The sequence below is a fragment of the Puma concolor genome, chromosome B1 (genome assembly GCF_028749965.1).
Source record: "Puma concolor isolate L17-30 chromosome B1, mPumCon1.1.hap2, whole genome shotgun sequence".
NCBI classification, from domain to species: Eukaryota; Metazoa; Chordata; class Mammalia; order Carnivora; family Felidae; genus Puma; species Puma concolor.
In genome coordinates this window covers 102,379,085-102,397,414 of record NC_141670.1, presented here as the reverse complement: position 1 = coordinate 102,397,414, position 18,330 = coordinate 102,379,085, and the positions used below count along the sequence as shown (strand labels likewise).

Genomic DNA, 18,330 nt, shown 5'->3' with positions numbered 1-18,330 from the left:
AGAAGGTGATAGAACATTAGGTAGAAACAATATCCAAGTTATTTTGAAGGATAGGAAGAAACGAAATATTTGTAGGCTGAAGAAAGAATATAGTGAAGAATACAATCAAGGCAGGATTAGAGAAAGGACAGCTGATGATGCCAGAGCTCTATCTCAGGAGGGAGGTAAGGGACAGGATTCTTTGACTTTTCTTCTGCTTCTTACAGCCTCAGGGCCGTGGACCAACTCCTCAGTATGGTCGGCTAGGTCTGTGCAGTGGCATCACTGTTTTGGCCTCTTCCATGCCAAAGAACACTCAGTTTTCCAGTAAAAGCACCTTAATTTCTCTTGAGGAACAAGCCCTCTCCAACTCCTGGTCCAGCTGGCACTGTTTGCTAGTATCCTTGGTCCTTAACTAAAGAGATCATCTTTTACCGCATGGATTTCTTTGTGTTTATGTTGGTTATTTCCATGCGTGGTTCATGGAAGTACTTAATATCTGATATTAGGTTTTTAAAAAACTCTTTTCAAGACTCTTTAAAAGACTGATTAAAAACTAAACACGCAAATGTACTGAAAACCAAATTTTATCATGCTGAAGGTTATCAGGTTGCATTGCCAGGTTATTTAGTTTAATACAAATTTGAGAAAAATGTCCTCCCTAGGCATTTACAGGCATTTTTTTTAATGTCGTTGGTTAGGAAAGATAAAGTTCTGCATTAACCTTTAAGAAAATTTTTAATCTGTATATTTGTACTTACTTAAATTAGCTTAAGTTATTCTGTTATAATGCTACATTATTCTAAGTATAAACTCAAACATGCCCTAAGATAAGTAAACATCTGCTCCTCATGGAACATGTTCACAGTGAGCTCTTCTCATTGTATAGTTATAATAAATGCATAGTAACAACTTGAATGGGCATCACATAGGATCATAATAATAATACACTGTCATTTTAATTTTTACTAGATTAAGGAGTTGCTTCTCTGACTTTTACATTTCTGGTAGTTATTATAAATATAGCTTTTGTGCATCATATATAACGTATACATACTGTCTATGTATGCATGCATGTGCATGCATATGTGTATTTGTGTTGTATGTTATGTATATTCCACTGCTAAAGGGCATAAAAACAAAAACTACTGATCTAAATAAACCACTCAATTTAGTAAACTTGTTGCTAAATCTACTGACCACTGCTTCTTTAATACTTTCTACTTTCTGACCTATTTAGTTTTTGATAGTTGTTGACTACCTTCCTTAAAACTCTCTTCCCATGTTTATTTCTACCCCTCAGGGTGTGATAACTCTGCTGCACTTTTTCCTAGGCAGGCCTGGTTTTAACAATAACAGTCACTTTCTGTTGTAAACAGTCACTTTGACCCCTGATGATAGCTGGATGTTTTTAGGTCTGTAAGCTTATGTGCATTGATCTCAAGTTTAATTTTAATTTTATTAATTGGTGAAATCAGAAAAAAAAATACAAAATAAAACCAAAGGTTGATAATGCTTCAGAGAAACTTATACATGTATCCCTTATGCCACTAAAATGGATAAAGTGGTTGAGATAGCAAACTGATGTTATGCATCAAGAGACCTAAAAATGTTCATGCCTTTTAATCCAGTAATCTTACTTTGTAAGATAAATCCCAAGAAAGAAATTTAGAAAAGAATAATTAAATCTGACCTCAGGATTGTGGTGGATAATACAGCATTCTCCTAGTTCTGTGGGCAAAAATCATTAACAAAAACAAAGTCCCCTTTCTCCCAGATCCATGCAAGTTCATTAAGAAAAAGTAACCTTTTCTGATATTAACAAACAAAACCTTTTCTTTTTTGGATTCATTTTCTGACTTTCTCTTGTTTCTTTTCCTCTTGCCTCATAAATATAGGTGATGCCGAGCAATCTGCCTTTCACGCACATCTCCTCATGATTGGCAATTTTAATTGATCTCATGGTTTCTATTGTTTTTATGTACATCTCTCTGAAATCTAAAATTCCAGTCCTAACCTCTTTCCAGAGCACCATTTGAGATGCTTTCATTCCATCTGCTCCCTTTTTGGCTCTTGAATGGCCTGTCCTGTGTCTCAACTCTTTATAATATCTAGAAATAAAAATCTATCATATATTTTCCCTCCTAAAAATTATTTTTCATTTGTATTCTGTTAACTCATCTTGAAATCTTTAGCATTAAATTATCCCTCTTTTTTACTCTACCTTCAACATCGTCAGCGTGGAACTTCAGTATCACTCTGGTGTGTCTTTATCCTCTGCATGTGGCTATCCTAGTTTAAAATTGTTTTTTTGTTGTTAAGAATGTTTAGGATAGGTCCTTAATTGATCTCCCTGCATTCTCTCTTTTCTCTACATGAATCTTGTCAGAGAAGTCTTCCTGAAGCACAGATTAGACCATAGCACTTTTCAGGTTAAAATCTTCGAAGACTTCTTGTTATGAGGAAAGAGGTTCTTGAACTCCATCATCTAGTCTTCAGTGTCCCCCACTATATAGTTTCAACTAACTTTCCATTTTTTATTTTTCTCTCTCAAGTCATTTTTCTCTTATTCCTTCTTATTGTCATCTGAGCTTTTCATAATTTTGGCTTCTACCTGACCATATCCCTGTTTTCATATTTCCAGATTTCATCTGTGCTTTAGACGTTGGCTTTCAGATGTGCCTTCCAGCTGGAAGTAATCTTTTTTTTCCTGGGAACTCCCAAAAGCTTTTTCTCTTTGTTACTGTGCTTAGCATCCCTTCCATTGTACCATGATTATTTATGTACACATTACTAGTAGTTTTTAAGTTCTTTAAAGTTTGTATTCATGTCTTATTCTTCTATTTCCTGTGTATATTATCTGATATATGGTTCTTAATGGGTATTTATTAAGTAAATAATATGTAAAGAATTGTCTTATTTTGGGAAGGGTGTTTCTTTGTTGAGAAAAAGGAACAAAACTTTGAAGATACTTCATTCATGAATCAAAGACAGAAAAAAACCTTATGTTCCTAAAGGACCTTCAGAAATATTTTTGGAAGTAATAAATAAAGCAAATAAATTTGCTAAAAAGATATATAGATGAGACCTTGGGTCACTAATTCAAACCATTTTCAGTCAGATGAAACCTAATTTTTTTTTTTTTTTTTAATAGGAGGTTCCAGAAGCTAGCAGAGTTTTTGGTTTTGTTTGTTTATTTGTTTGTTGTTGCTTTTTTTTTTTTTTTTTAAGTTTATTCAGAGAGAAACAGAGAGAGTGTAAGCAGGGGAGGGGCAAAGAGAGAGGGGGACAGAGGATCCAAAGCGGGCTCTGTGTTGACAGCAGAGAGCCTGATGCAGGGCTTGAACTCACAAACCTGAGTGACCTGATCATGACCTGAGCTGAAACTAAGAATCAGACGCTTAATAGACTGAGCCACCCAGGTGCCCCAAACCTAATTTTTAAAGTCATTTAAATAGAAGATAGATTTAACAGTATGTTCAGTCATTTAAATAATTATGTATAGGGGCGCCTGGGTGGCTCAGTCGGTTAAGCGTCCGACTTCAGCCAGGTCACGATCTCGTGGTCCAGGAGTTCGAGCCCCGCGTCAGGCTCTGGGCTGATGGCTCAGAGCCTGGAGCCTGTTTCCGATTCTGTGTCTCTCTGTCCCTCCCCCGTTCATGCTCTGTCTCTCTCTGTCTCAAAAATAAATTAAAAAAAAAAACGTTAAAAAAAAAAAAAAAATTTAAATAATTATGTATACAAGCAGAAACATTTTTTCTTTAGTACTTTTATAATATGCAGCTCATTTTATGTACTCTGATTTACTTCTTGATAGAATTTTTAAAGGATCTTCTTTCTAGATTCTTAAATGATTATATTCCTCTTCTTGCACTTTTTATTGCTTTATTTATTTATTTGGTCCTTTGTCTTCACAGAACTTACATTTAGAAAATGCTCTGTTTTGCAGGTATCCTGGTCAGATATAGGAGGACTGGAAAATATCAAACTAAAATTGAAACAGGCTGTGGAATGGCCTTTGAAACATCCAGAGTCTTTCATTCGAATGGGTATTCAACCACCTAAAGGAGTTCTTCTGTATGGGCCACCTGGATGCTCTAAAACAATGATTGCAAAGGCTTTAGCCAATGAGAGTGGCCTGAATTTCCTAGCTATAAAGGTAAGGTGTTAAATTTTTAGATTGCTACTTTCTTTTCCAGCCCCACTAACACCAATCCTCTGATTCTTGTCCTTAGAAAAATATGAAAAGACATCTTAAGGAGTTGATTTTTTTGTTTTGTTTTGTTTTTGAAGTTGATGGTAATATAATACAGGGAGATGAGCTCTAACTAAATTAGTGCATGTAATCAGCAAAACATGGTGGACAATAGAAGACAACTTTAATTTTGTTATTATCAGTATCTCTTATATCTATGTGTAATAGAAACCAGTCTTGTTTAAGTTCTACATTTTTTAATTGCGTTAATCTCTTTTGCTTAACCAGGACTTAATTATAAATATAGTATTTGTATATGTAGAATTTTCAAAGAATTCAGATACTTTAAATGGTAAAACTAAATTCCTTAAAAATGCTTTTCCAGTCTGGGAATAATTGTACAATGTTTATTTTCTGAAATACACACATACATTATCTGTTCATTGCTCTACCCTATTACTTGGGATAGATAATCTTACTTGACATGTAGTTTTACATTACTTTAGGGCTGGATATAATTTTATTATTAACTTTTATATAATATCATATATCCAGTTACAAAATATACATACATAAAACCTAAAATTCTTTAGTAGAATGGACTTTATCACAAAAGTATGTACTTTAGTCTGTTAAATATCAAATTCATTTCGTAAGAAGCACCTGATAAAAGGCTCCGTTTTGATAGTACCAGGGATTTTTTTTCATAACAAAATATGTTTCCTATCTTAGAACGTTAAACTCCTTGGCAGTTTCAGAGCATAAAATTTATTTCAGAATAGAGTCAGTTTTTTACTTAAAATTTTTTTGGAAATGTTTAGATATATTTAGGTTCTTTGCTTTTTAAGAATCAGTGTGTGTACAGTCACTACTATTTGCATAGTTTTGATTGTCTTTTTGTGGAAGATATTGGATACTGAAGATACGGGGAGGGAACAATTTTCACTCTCATCAGTGATACTGAATCAAAACTACAGTTTTAAAGTTTGCAGGTTTAAATGTTGGAATAATGAGTGATTTTGAAATTTCAGAGACCTCTTGATTTCTCTTTGGTCCCGGTCCTCTTATCTCATGGTAATGAACATGGCCATTTTACTGGCATTTCCTACTTGTTTTACTGTCATCTCCATTTTTCTGTGCCTACCTTGTTGTGTATTTCACAACTGTATATTCGTAATCTTTGAATTTTTTATGTCTACTAGATATCTGAAACTTATTTGATGAGGCCTTCACTCACAGTTATTTACACTTGAATCTCAAAAAGGAGCACATGTATTTTCCTACAAACTAGTATCTCATGTGATCTAAGATAACTTTTCCAGATGTTACCAGGACTGCTCTCTGGCCTATCGTAGAATTACTTCGAAATACATTTATTACTGTTTTTAAGTATGAAAACTTTCATGACTTTAGACAGTTTTACTTTTACCTTTTTTTCATTGTGAGAAAATGATAAAAAGATTCTTTGAAAGGTTTGTCTTGGACACTGTTCATGTAAAATAACCATGAATATGTTAACTTATTTGAGTTTTTTCATTAAACTCATGTTCATTTTTCTTTCAGGTCACACACACAAATGATAAGTGATGTTAAGAAATTTTCTTATTCAACTGAGTTCATACTTGCTTAGATATAATTATATATCCTACTTACTAATTTTTATTTAACTTTTTTTGTGTGTGTGAGAAAGTGTGTGCATGAGTGGGGGAGGGGCAGAGGGAGAGGGAGAGAGAAAATTTTAAGCAGGCTCTATGCCCAGCACAGAGATCATGACCTGAGCCAAAATCAAGAGTCAGACACTCAACTGAGCCACCTAAGCGCCCCTACCATGGATTTTTATTCAATATACAATTTAGTATAATTTGGCAGTATTATTCAGTTTTTGAATCTGGGTGGAGAATATATTTAATGAACAATGAATGTTCATTTTACTATTTTTTAAGTTTTCCTACATGTTTATTAAAAGTTTCCAAAAGAAAAAGTTGGGCACATGAAAAAATTATTTGTTTTTCTTGGCATTTTCATTGGTCTTTTCATCTTGGTCTGATTATTGCTTGTGAGAAGAGTTTAAAGTACCTATATCATATAGCTTATGTATGCAGAAATGAAGTCAAAGAAGTTGGGAATTTATATTCTATTCTTTCTAGTTTTACTTTTCTATGAAGAAAGTTGGCTTTTGGTCACAACATATATATTTTTTTTCCAAGGGATCTAAGTGTCAAAATTAAATTTGAGCTTTTGGAATAACAAGTCTTACACATTTTGAAAGTGATCAGAAAAATGTAGATAGACAATGAAATTTTCTAGCCAATTGGAAAATACGGGTATCTTACATATATTGAAGGAGAAACTCCCTAACATTTTTTTTATAATTGTAATTACCTTTAATTCCCAAAATAAAGATTTTAAAGACTTTAAACATTTCTTTCTCTGAGTTTATGAAAGAACCCTTTAGCTTCCCCTGTGTATCTTTCCTAAACAGTGATTGAAGATGTAAACTCTACTCATAGTTGAGACTTCACCTTGGCTGGTGTGAACTCTTAATATCCTTTGGCATCTGTATGTGTTCTTGTGTAGACTGTAGCACTTGACATGTGCTTAAGTTTAGTTTGTCATCTGGGTCAATTATATCAAAATATTTTCCAGTTGAAATTTCCTCTCTGCTTCTCTTTTGGTTTTGTCTGGAGTGCTGTAATAGATTAATTGCCCTTGTGTAGTTGGGCTGCTTTAGTTTATGAAGAACTGTTACTGATCCTGGAAGAAGGGTGGTTAGGCCTCTGACAGGGATTTTCAGCAAGTCCTTTATTAGCTGTTATTGGTGAGTATAAGAATATAATGAGCTTAGTGTAGGCTTGACTTTTTTGGGGAAATTTTCTTCTGATACTTGTCTCAGGGAGGAATTGTACAAAATACATCTCATTTTCAGGACACTCTGTATTTTATTTAAAGCATGCACAATTCAAAGTACTTAACTATTTTTTATGTAACTTGATCCCCTACTATTCTATTATCAAAGGTACAAAATAATCAGTTTGGTAAGTTCCAAGTTTATCTTTCAGCTTTTACTTTTAAATTATGTGGGCTGGTTTAGAAATCATAGAGTTTCTCTTTTGCAGATACTGTGTGGAAGACTGCATAGATACACCTCTTTTATATACTGAATGCTTTAAGATTAGTTTCCAGGATTACAAATAAGTATAATAATGTTTAAGAAAGTGAAATGCCTTTTCCAAGGTCAGAGTTGTAGTGATGGTACTGAAATTTGATCAGAGGACTTTCTGACTGCAGAGTCTAAGCTCTGACCCATTATATTATACAACCTTCCGTTTTACTTTTTTTTTTTTTTTTAATTTAGTGTCTAGTGCTTTTTTCATTAATTACATCATGTTACTGGCAAAGGTAGTTCAGGCAGTTTCTATAGGGTAGGTTCACAGAAGTGTAAAGATGTTTCTGGGACATAGTTCAAAAAAATGTGTTTCTGCAGGACAAAGAAAACTGAGAAAAATAACATGGCTTTAGAGTAGAAGTTAGTTAAATTAATAAGAAAGAGTAATCACTGCCAGAGAAACAGGAACCTGATGAATAAAATAGAAGTTGATAGAGCATGTGACTCTTAATTTTAGGATCGTGAGTTTGAGCCCCACATTAGGCATGGAACATACTTAGAAAAAGAAAAAATAAAAGAAGTATATGGAAGGAGACTAGTGGTTGAATAATGTGGAGTTTGAAATTTACATATTACTATATAATTTGTGCTCTTGAAATTGTATTACAATGAAAAGAGCACTAAGGTAGGACTCAGTTTTGTTTGATTTCTAACCCTTGCACTTTTTAGTTCTGTAGCCTTAAATAAGTTCTCTTGGTCTCAGTTTTGTTTGTTTTATCTGTATACGCTCTTTGAGAGGATTAGGATATTAAGAAGTAAGTGAAGAAACTTTGGAGGGCATAACAACTCAATTCCTTATGTGTGGACTATAGATACTTATGACTTCTATATTAAAGGGTTCAATATAGAAAAGGGGGTAGGGAAGAGCTACTTGATAGTGGAGACCCCTGACAAATGCTACCTCAGCCAGGTGATTAGTCATGTTGATAGTGTGACAAGAATGGCACTTTATTTCTGTGGTCTTTCTCCCAAACACTCATAATCTGTGTCTGAGAAAAACAGGCAAAACCAAATTGAAAGATGTTCTATAAAATATCTGATCAGTACTCCTGAAACTGTCAAGGCCATTAAAAGTAAGGGAAGTCTGGGAAACTCACAGCAAAGAGGAGCCCGAGGAGACATGATAGCTAAATATAATGTTATGGTGGTTTTCTGGATGAGATCCTAGAGCAGAAACAGGACATTAGATAAAAACTAAGGAAATCTGAATAAACTATGGACTTTAGTGAACTATTATTGATATATTATTATTAACTGGTTATAACAAATGTACTGTACTATTATATGATATTAATAATAAGGGAAACTAAGTGTGCATTGGGGGATTATGGGGTGGTGTATGTAGGAACTCAGTACTATCTTAATTGTTCTGTAAATCCTAAACTTTACCAGAAAAGGTCTATTAATTAAATAAAGAGTTTTATGGTCAGAATCACAGACACATTACAGACATTTAATGAATATAACTGAAGTTAAAAAGACTGGCTTATAGTTCTGTGTACTGCATTATACAGAAAGAGTGGAATATATGGAAGGAGAAAAATCATGGGGGAGGTTGCCAGGTCCTAGGGTAAGGGCTTTGGGGGAGACCTTCTTTCCTATTCGTCATCCCCCTGTTCATAGTGATAATGGAAAGTTCCTGGGAAAATAAAGCCCTGAGAGGAAATTGGCTGGGGAATCTGGGTTTGGGACTTCCCTGAGCTTGCCTATTTCACTGCATTTCTTAGTTGAAGCCTATAAAGGAGTATGTTGGTTCTGGCCCCAGACCCACACCCCAACATTATAAAGAATACTTTCTTTGAGTGTTTGGGTTATTTTTTCTTTCACCTTAGATATAGCTTCTAATTTAGAGTCTCACCAGGAGCCATGTCCAGATTCATGCCTTTTTGGACCCTAACTCTTTATTCTCCTTCTGTAGGTTTATTTGGGCTCATCTAGATTCTGATACCTTTTGAGAGTCTATTTAATTTCCTTTAGGTTTTTTTTTTTTTTTAACTTTAATAATTCCCTCAGCTTTTGTCCAAGTAGTGTTCTTATATGCCCCATATGCTTAAATTGGCAGTTATTTGCATCATTATTAAATAAAGATATATACTTAATTTTATAAAGTATATAAAATTTGGCTATTAGTATATAAAAATGGCTATTAGGGAGTGACTAATAGTAATCAAGTGTTAGGACAAACAGAATAATGTGCTATTGTCAGTATCGCAAAATTATGTAGAAGTTAGATTGGATTTACTTAAATATGGCATTATTTGTACACTAAGCTGACATGTTAAAGTTGAAGCATCATATGTTAAACTGAATCTTAATAAATTTTGGGCTTATATCAGTCAATAAAACCGCTATGTAAAAGAAGATGCTTCGATGCGAAAATATTGTATAACATTTGGCTAAAAGCAAAAAATTACAATAATATGAACTATAATAACAAAACTTTTAGCATTTTGAATCTAAGAAGACTTAGATTTAAAAAAGAGAAGAGTACTCTCAGACTTCTAAGAAGTTTACTTCATAATAGAAAATTTTATTATTGGGTTGGTTTAATTTTTTATTCATGGATTCCGGCTGAGAGAAATTAGTCATGTTTTCCTCCTTTTAATTCTCTTTTGAATGAAATTTAATTGAAGTTGAAATATTACAATTTTGTGTCTATAATATTTTAAAAATTATTTGTAAATGTTTTACACACATAGTTGTGTAATTCAGATTATTAAGTGGTATAATTCAGATGATTATAATTCTGTGTGGTCTGTGTTCTGTGTTTCTGTACATGTACAGATGTAAACAAAGATGCAGTAGATGGGCTCTTTGCTGTCTGTCAACTCATAATTTAGTGAAAGAGACATTTGACTAAACATGTGATATAATGAAATGGGTAATATTTAGAATCTTGATGATTAATCATATGTGAGAAATGAGAAAGAAAGAGAGAAGTCAAAGGTGATTAAAATTTTTACTTTAAGTGACTAACAGATGGAAATATCCTAGCTTCAAAAAGTTAGCAATGAGGAAGAGAAGCAGATTAGAGGTGGGAGAGCAGATACCAGACTGGGATTTAGCCATGTGGACTTTGAAATGCCGCTAGAACAATATGGCACATATGTCCAAAAGGCCTTTGTAAATATGGGTTTGTAACTCAAGAGAAAGGTCATTTCCAGAGATGAAAGCATGCAAGGTGAGAGCCAGTGTTTGCAATTCTGTGTTTAGTAAAGGAGATGGAGAATGACTAGAGTGGTCAGCAGTCATATAAAGGGTTTTTGTGGGCATGTATATACATTCACACGTTATAGCCAGCTGAATTGTAGTCAGCATGGTGCCGCTGTGTAAATTCTGAAATGTGTCATTTTTGTTTCCTGAATGAATAAATTGTGGGGAAGGTTTGTGTTATATTTTTTTGAGAGGAACAGCTTGAATTCTGTTCCCTTGTCTGCTAGCCCCTCTCCCTTTTTAGGGTTTTTACTTGCCCAAGGCATTTCTTGCCTAGTACTTGATGCCTGTTTTCAAACCCTTTGAAGTGCTTTCCCGAAATGGCCTTCTGTATGTGCTGATGCTGTACTTTTTATTAATTTTCAAGATCCTTTACTCTTATTACATATATGTAATTCTATCTCATGTGAGTTTGGGTTTTTATGAGCATATTCCATAACATTTAACCATAGTTAACACTTAGGTTAACTTGCCTTCCCTAGACATTTTAGAACTTATAAAAGCTTGGTTTGAATTGTAATAGCCAAAAGCAACAGGCAAGTGTCAGACACATTTAAAAAGCCCTTGGGAAGACTGTAAAAAACCCAGTACTGATTAAAGAGGCAAAATTGCAAGAGCATGAAGTATAAATATTATATTCGAGTTTGTGACTTGATATGGTATAAAATCATGAAACAGTAAAAGATAAGTCAGATTTAGTTTTCACTGGATTAATAGCATAGCTGGACAAATATCTTTATATGTATGTTATATTTGTTTAGTAAACTTGAGCACTTGAAATCTTAATCATGGAAACATGAAAAATAACACTACTCCAAAATAAGACTATTTATGGTACTTTTTTATTTTTGGTAGTTTTTCTTGATCACCCTTGTGAGTGAAGCAAATTGTCTAGGCAGGTGAAATGTGGCAGCACTAACAAAGCACAGTTATTTGGTAAGTAAAATTGAAAAAGAAATTACCGTATCTAGTCCCGTCAACCCCATCTGTTCTATGCATTTATGTATTATGTATTTTAAAGAGTTACAAAAAAACTTATGAGCAAATGTGGGACTCATAGACCATGCTATACATCTCTAACCCTTACATGTTGATGTAAATGTTCTCTTGTTTATAATGGATATCAATAAAATTCTTATTTTCAAATAACCCATGTTAGCAGCTATTTATTGAGAATTAACACTTTGCACTTGCTGCTTGTTCTGCTCTCACAGATACCTTTGAATCTGAATTGCTGGTACCACGTAAAATCTTAAGGGCATATTTCCTTTTTTAAAAATGTTTTATTTTTAAAAGGGCTTGGAGGGGCACCTGGGTGGCTCAGTCGGTTGAGCATCTGACTTCAGCTCAGGTTATGATTTCACGGTTCGTGGTTGGTTTGTGTATGTGTGTGTTGTTGTTGTTGTTGTTGTTTTTAATGACTTAAAATTATTTGCTTCCCGGTTCCTGGTCTCAGAGTCAGGTCTGGGCTGTAAATCTTGATGCTGTCCGCACTCTCTGTGGCTGAGTTCTGCCACACGGAAGCTGCCCGCTTGGCTTGCCAGGAGTCTCTTGCGGGCCTCCTGATGCTGCTTGTCCCCGACATCAGAGGTCTTGTCGTGGCTCACTGCCGGCTTGGATTTAGCTGGCTTCTTTGGAACTGGAGGGGGTGTTTTCTTCTCTTCCTTCCTCTTCTCGGGCTCTTGAGCTGATAGTTTGGAACCTGGAGCCTGCTTCAGATTCTGTGTCTCCCTCTCTCTCTCTTTGTCTGTCCCCCACTTGTGGTCTCTCTCGCTCTCTCTCTCTCTCTCTCTCAAAAATAAATAAATAAACATTTAAAAAAATAAATAAAAGGGCTTGGAGAAAATAGAGGACATTATAGTTTTTAGAAAGAATGGTCTGGGAACCAAAATCCTGCATTTTTGTTATCATTTCTGCCATTTAACTTTTTCTAGGGCTTTTGACATATCCTTCTTTGTGCTTTGTTTTCCTCTGGTTTTCAGTGAGGTAAGTTAGACTAAATGACTCTTAAAGCCCTTCCACTAACAACATTCTGAGTAGTTCTCACAATGCTTATATTCCAGTCTGTGGCTTATCCTTTGTTCTTGTTGGTTGCTAAACTTTTAGGGCATTTTCTCTAATTGTCAGGTGTAATTGTTAAGAGACTTGTACACCAGTTCTGCTGTTTAGTAAGCTGTGTAACTGTGCAGATTACTTAAACTTTATATATTTTTTTCTGTAGAGTTCTACTAATAAAGAGTATTTACCTCAGAGGACTCCTGTAAGCATTGGGGGATAATACATATCAAGCATTTAGCAAGATTTCATGAAATCAGTTAACAGTAGTTGCTACTTTCTTCTGATTTTAAGATATGGATATATATTTGGCTTCAAATGGAAAAAAACGTATAGCGTCATAGCTTATGATTCCTTAAGTTTTCTGTAAGAACAAAATGTATATGTCTTTGAAACGGAATTTAATCTTTTGCAAATCTTTGTACCAGAATATAGTAATTTTTGGCAGTTTAAGCTTTAAGCTCAAACTTTATAGAATTCTAGACCTATGTGACATATCAGTGAAGCTACTGGGTTGCATTTTACAGGCCAGTTATCTAGGTATGATTCATCAGTGTGTTATTCTATGCAAAATCTTATGTTCTGTAGGGGCCCTCAGAAGTCATTTTTATTACTGCTATGACTTTATAATGCCTGAATTATTCCAACTCATTTTCTTTACAGTACAAATTCTTAGGTTATACTTTCAAATCTGGTTGTTGTTTTTTCCTCTTTTGTTTTGTAGAAAAAAAACACACATTGTTTCTTGTTCATAGGTTTCCTGTAGCTTACCTCTATGTAGTAGGGTAATGCCCCTTTACTGATTGAGGTCAAATGCCGTATGTTCACATTTTCAACATAATATCAAGTCTGTTTGCCTGTACATCAGATATTTAAAACATTAATCTTTCCATTATCAGTAGCTGGATATTGATATTGTATTCTTAGAGATCATAATCTTATACTTTTCAAACCTGAAGTTCAGGTCATCCTTTTTAGAACCATAATCTGTGGAAAACATTAATCATTTTTTTCAGATTCTCTAGCTGCTTTCCTTCAGTTAAACCAGATAATTAGAAAGCAGCATATATGCAGTGTATATATTGCCTGAATTTAAAGATACGTCTTCACTGGATGACTATCTTATTTCATGCCCTTGACTTTTATGGAGAGTTGCTGTAAGAACAATAACAATAATGCAGACATGATAATCATTACATTAAAAACAACAGTGACACCAGCAATTTCCTTTCTGATTCTTATCATGCCACACTTGCCTAATTAGTTACCCTAAATGAAGTAACATTCTGCATAAAAATTTCTCGCCCTTTCCTCACTCTATCCCCTCTAAATCCCCTCTCCAAAAAAGACCCATTTTCCTAATTATCTGAAGGATACAGGAGTGCTGATTCATAGGCACATATGTACCCCAGTGTTTATAGCAGCACTGTCAACAATAGGCAAATAATGGAAAGAGCCCAAATGTCCAACACCTGATAAATGGATTAAGAAGGTGTGGTATTTATACACAATGGAGTACTACTTGACAATGAAGAAGAATGGAATCTTTGCCATTTGCAGCAATGTGGATAGAACTGGAGGGTATTATGCTAAGTGAAATAAGTCAGAGAAAGACAGGTCTCAAATCATATGTTTTCATTCATATGTAGAATTTGAGAAATCTAACAGAAGACCATTGGGGAAGGGAAGGAATAATAAGATAAAAACAGAAAGGGAGACAAAGCCTAAGAGACTCTTAAATACAGAGAACAAACTGAGGATTGATGGCAGTCAGGGATTGGGGGGGATGGGGAAGATGGGAGATGGGCATTGAGGAGGGGACTTGTTGGGATGAGCACCAGTTGTATGTAAGTGATGAATCATGGGAATCTGCTTCCAAAGCCAAAACTACACTGTATATACACTGTATGTTTGCTAATTTGACAATAAATTATTAAAATAAAAAAATAAAAATCTGCCCCCAAAATAAATAAAGTTTGTTTTATTGAGTGGGCCCTGGTTCTTGTTTTATTGTTCACTTTCTCAACTCCTTGTCTACAGTCTCCTTTGGGTAAAAGTATAATTTATCATATTGCAAATGAATAGCACTTGCTTTATTTGTTTGACTTTGTATGTTATGAAAGGGCAGACATTGTTTTGCACTGAAGTGCAGGACTAAAAATGATCGTGTGAGGTGAAACCAGGCAAAAATGATCAATGGAGAATATTACAACTGTTAAAAGACCTTTAAAAATTTGGCAAAACATTAAGAACTTTCTTACTCTTGGTTGTAAATGTATAAGGTAGTGCATTTTGGCTGTATAACAACAGTTTCCTTGCTGGTCTCCCTTCTTCCAAAGTGTCTTAGTCTAGCCATTCATTTATACTTAAAAAAAAACTTTTTTTTAAATGTTTATTCTTGAGAGAGAGACAGAGACAGAGACAGAGTATGAGTGCGGGAGGGTCAGAGAGAGAGGGAGACACAGAATCTGAAGCAGGCTCCAGGCTCTGAGTTGTAAGCACAAAGCCTGACGCGGGTCTCGAACTCACAAGCTGTGAGATCATGACCTGAGCCGAAGTCGGATGCCTAACTGACTGAGCCACCCAGGCGCCCCCCACCTTTTAAAAAAAAATTATTTTTCATTCATTTATACTTTTATAGTCCCACTTTATGAGGACACTGTAGTTCATTTACCCATTTTTTAAATTGAAGTATAGTTGGCATGCAATGGAGCCAACTAATCTTCAACAAAGCAGGAAAGAGTAACAGAAGAAAGATGGTCTCTTTAGCAAATGGTGCTGAGAGAATTGGACAGCAACATGCAGAAGAGTGAAACTGGACCTCTTTCTTACACAATACACAAAAATAAATTCAAAAGGGATGAAAGACCTAATTGTGAGACAGGAAACCATCAGAATCCTACAGGAGAAAACAGCAACCTCTTTGACCTCAGCTCTAGCAACTTCTTACTTGACATGTCTTTGAACGCAAGGGAAATAAAAACTATTGGGACTTCATCAAGGTAAAAAGCTTCTGCACAGCAAAGGAAACAATCAACAAAACTAAAAGGGAACCTATGGAATGGGTGAAGATATTTGCAAATGACATCCGATAAAGAGTTAGTATCCAAAATCTATAAAGAATTTACCAAACACAACACCCAAAAAACAAATAATCCACTGAAGAAATGGGCAGAAGACATAAATAGACACTTTTCCAAAGAAGACATCCAGATGGCAAACAGACACAGGAAAAGATGCTCAACATCGCTCATCATCAGGGAAATACAAATCAAAACCACACTGAGATACCATCTCACACTGGTCAGAGTGGCCAAAATGAACAAATCAGGAGACTATAGATGCTGGAGAGGATGTGGAGAAACGGGAACCCTCTTGCACTGTTGGTGGGAATGCAAATTGGTGCAGCCACTCTGGAAAACAGTATGGAGGTTCCTCAAAAAATTAAAAATAGACCTACCCTATGACCCAGCAGTAGCACTGCTAGGAATTTACCCAAGGGATACAGGAGTACTGATGCATAGGGGCACTTGTACCCCAATGTTCATAGCAGCACTCTCAACAATAGCCAAATTATGGAAAGAGCCTAAATGTCCATCAACTGATGAATGGATAAAGAAATTGTGGTTTATATACACAATGGAGTACTACGTGGCAATAAGAGACTCTTAAGTACAGAGAACAAACAGGGTTGATGGGGGTGGGGAAAATAGATGATGGGAATTGAGGAGAGCACCTGTTGGGATGAGCACTGCATGTTGTATGTAAGTGATGAATCACTGGAATCTACTACTGAAGCTAAGACTATACTGTATGTTAGCTAATGTGAGAATAATAATAAAAAAAATTGGCATGCAATGTTATACTAATTTCAAGTAAGTATACAGCATATTGTTTCAACAATTCTATACATTACTCATTGCTCATCGTAAGTGTAGTTACCATCTGTCATACATTATTATAATATCGACTATTCCCTATGCTGTGCTTTTTATCTCCATGACTTATTTATTTTATAACTGGAAGTTTATACTTTATCTGTTTCACCCATTTTTATATTAATGAATTTCAGGTTTAGAGGTTTTTTTTGGCTGCAAAAAGTGCTTCTGTAATATTCTTGTATATGTCTCCTTGGGTATATGTACAAGGGTTTCTCTGGTGTATATATACATAGAGGTTATTGTTATTGAGCATGAACATCTTAAACGTTACTAGGTATTTTGAAATTGCCTTCTTTTAAGTATCAGTTTTTTCCCTTAATTTTTTTGAAAAAATTTTTTTAATGTTTATTCATTTTTGAGAGAGAGAGAGAGATACAGAGTGCAAGTGGGTGAGGGACAGAGAGAGAGAGAGAGAGGGAGACACAGAATCCAAAGCAGGCCCGGGGCTCTGAGCTGTCAGCACAGAGCCCAACGTGGGGCCCAAACCCACAGACCACAAAATCATGACCTGAGCAAAGTCAGTCGCTCAACCAACTGAGCCACCCAGGTGCCCTTCCCTTAATGTTTTGATCAGTTTTCCTAAAATTTTGGAGTCTTAAGTTTTTTACTCACCAATCATGTCATTGATATTTTTGATGACTTTGAATCTTGTTGACAGAAATGAACTATTTCAAAGTGTGTGAGATTAATCTAGATAAGAGGTCAGCAAATTACACAGCCTTTGGGCAAATCCAGCCTGCAGCTTGTTTTATTTTTATTTTTTTATTTTTATTTTTTATTTTTTATTATGAAATTTATTGTCAAATTGGTTTCCATACAACACCCAGTGCTCATCCCAACAGGTGCCTCCCTTAATACCCATCACCCATCCACCCCTCCCTCCCACCCCCCATAAACCCTCAGTTTTTTCTCAGTTTTTAGGACTCTCTTATGTTTTGGCTCCCTCCCTCTAGCAGCTTGTTTTAATCTAGCTCTTTAGTTAAGTATAAATTTTATATTTTTAATGAGAGGTTAAAAGAAAAAGACAAATGTGACACAGGCCGTATGTAGCCCACAGAGCCTAAAATATTTATTGTCTGGCTCTTTATATGTTGTCTTTCTTAATTCCACAATACTTGAGAAATGTCTTCAAGTATATTTACCTCTCTGCTGGCTGTAAGTGTAAATTTTGTGTTCCTATCACATAGTCTAACCCTGTGTATAAAAACAAGCTTATAAAATGATTTGGTATTAAGTTGTTGCTGTTTCTTCAAAGTCCTTCAAAATGTGAAAACATTCTGCTTCAGCATAACCAATATTTCATCATCTTCATTGAAGTTAAATCTATTTGGGACTGCATTATTTAAGAAATTAAGATAATTAAGTCATCAGTGTTAAGATTAGAATCGTGAATCATGTTCTATTTTTGGGGAAATAAGCTTAGAAACAACTTCATTGTGTAAACGTGATTGCTTGGAGACAGTTTAAGTATCAATGTATAAACAATCGGTATACCAATTATAAAATTTAGTCATCAAAAGCACTGTCCCAAGCAAGTTTTCTTAATAATGTGTTTGCTTACAGATGGTTTATGTGTTCCCTGGTTTATGGTGGATTTCAGTCTGCGATATAGAAGTAAAAATACCTTATATGTTAGATGATATTTTATAATATGTCATACTTAAGCTTTTAATACATCTGCCCCTAATTAGCCTCAAACACTAATTTTTTTAGATCTATTACTCTGAAATAATTTTGAAAAGATTATTTTTAAAGAGGAAAATAGACATAAGTAGAGGAGA

General features: G+C 34.7%; 1 protein-coding gene across 4 annotated transcripts in view; it reads left to right on the top strand.

The window, feature by feature from the left end:
• The window catches only part of AFG2A (AAA ATPase AFG2A), a 362,101-nt gene that overhangs the window by 73,469 nt on the left and 270,302 nt on the right, over positions 1–18,330 (top strand). For all 4 annotated transcript variants that reach the window (XM_086704270.1, XM_025921597.2, XM_086704271.1 and 1 more), the window contains exon 11: positions 3,929–4,138. In XM_086704270.1, coding sequence (XP_086560396.1) covers positions 3,929–4,138 — 210 coding nt within the window. The remainder of the gene's footprint in view (positions 1–3,928; positions 4,139–18,330) is intronic.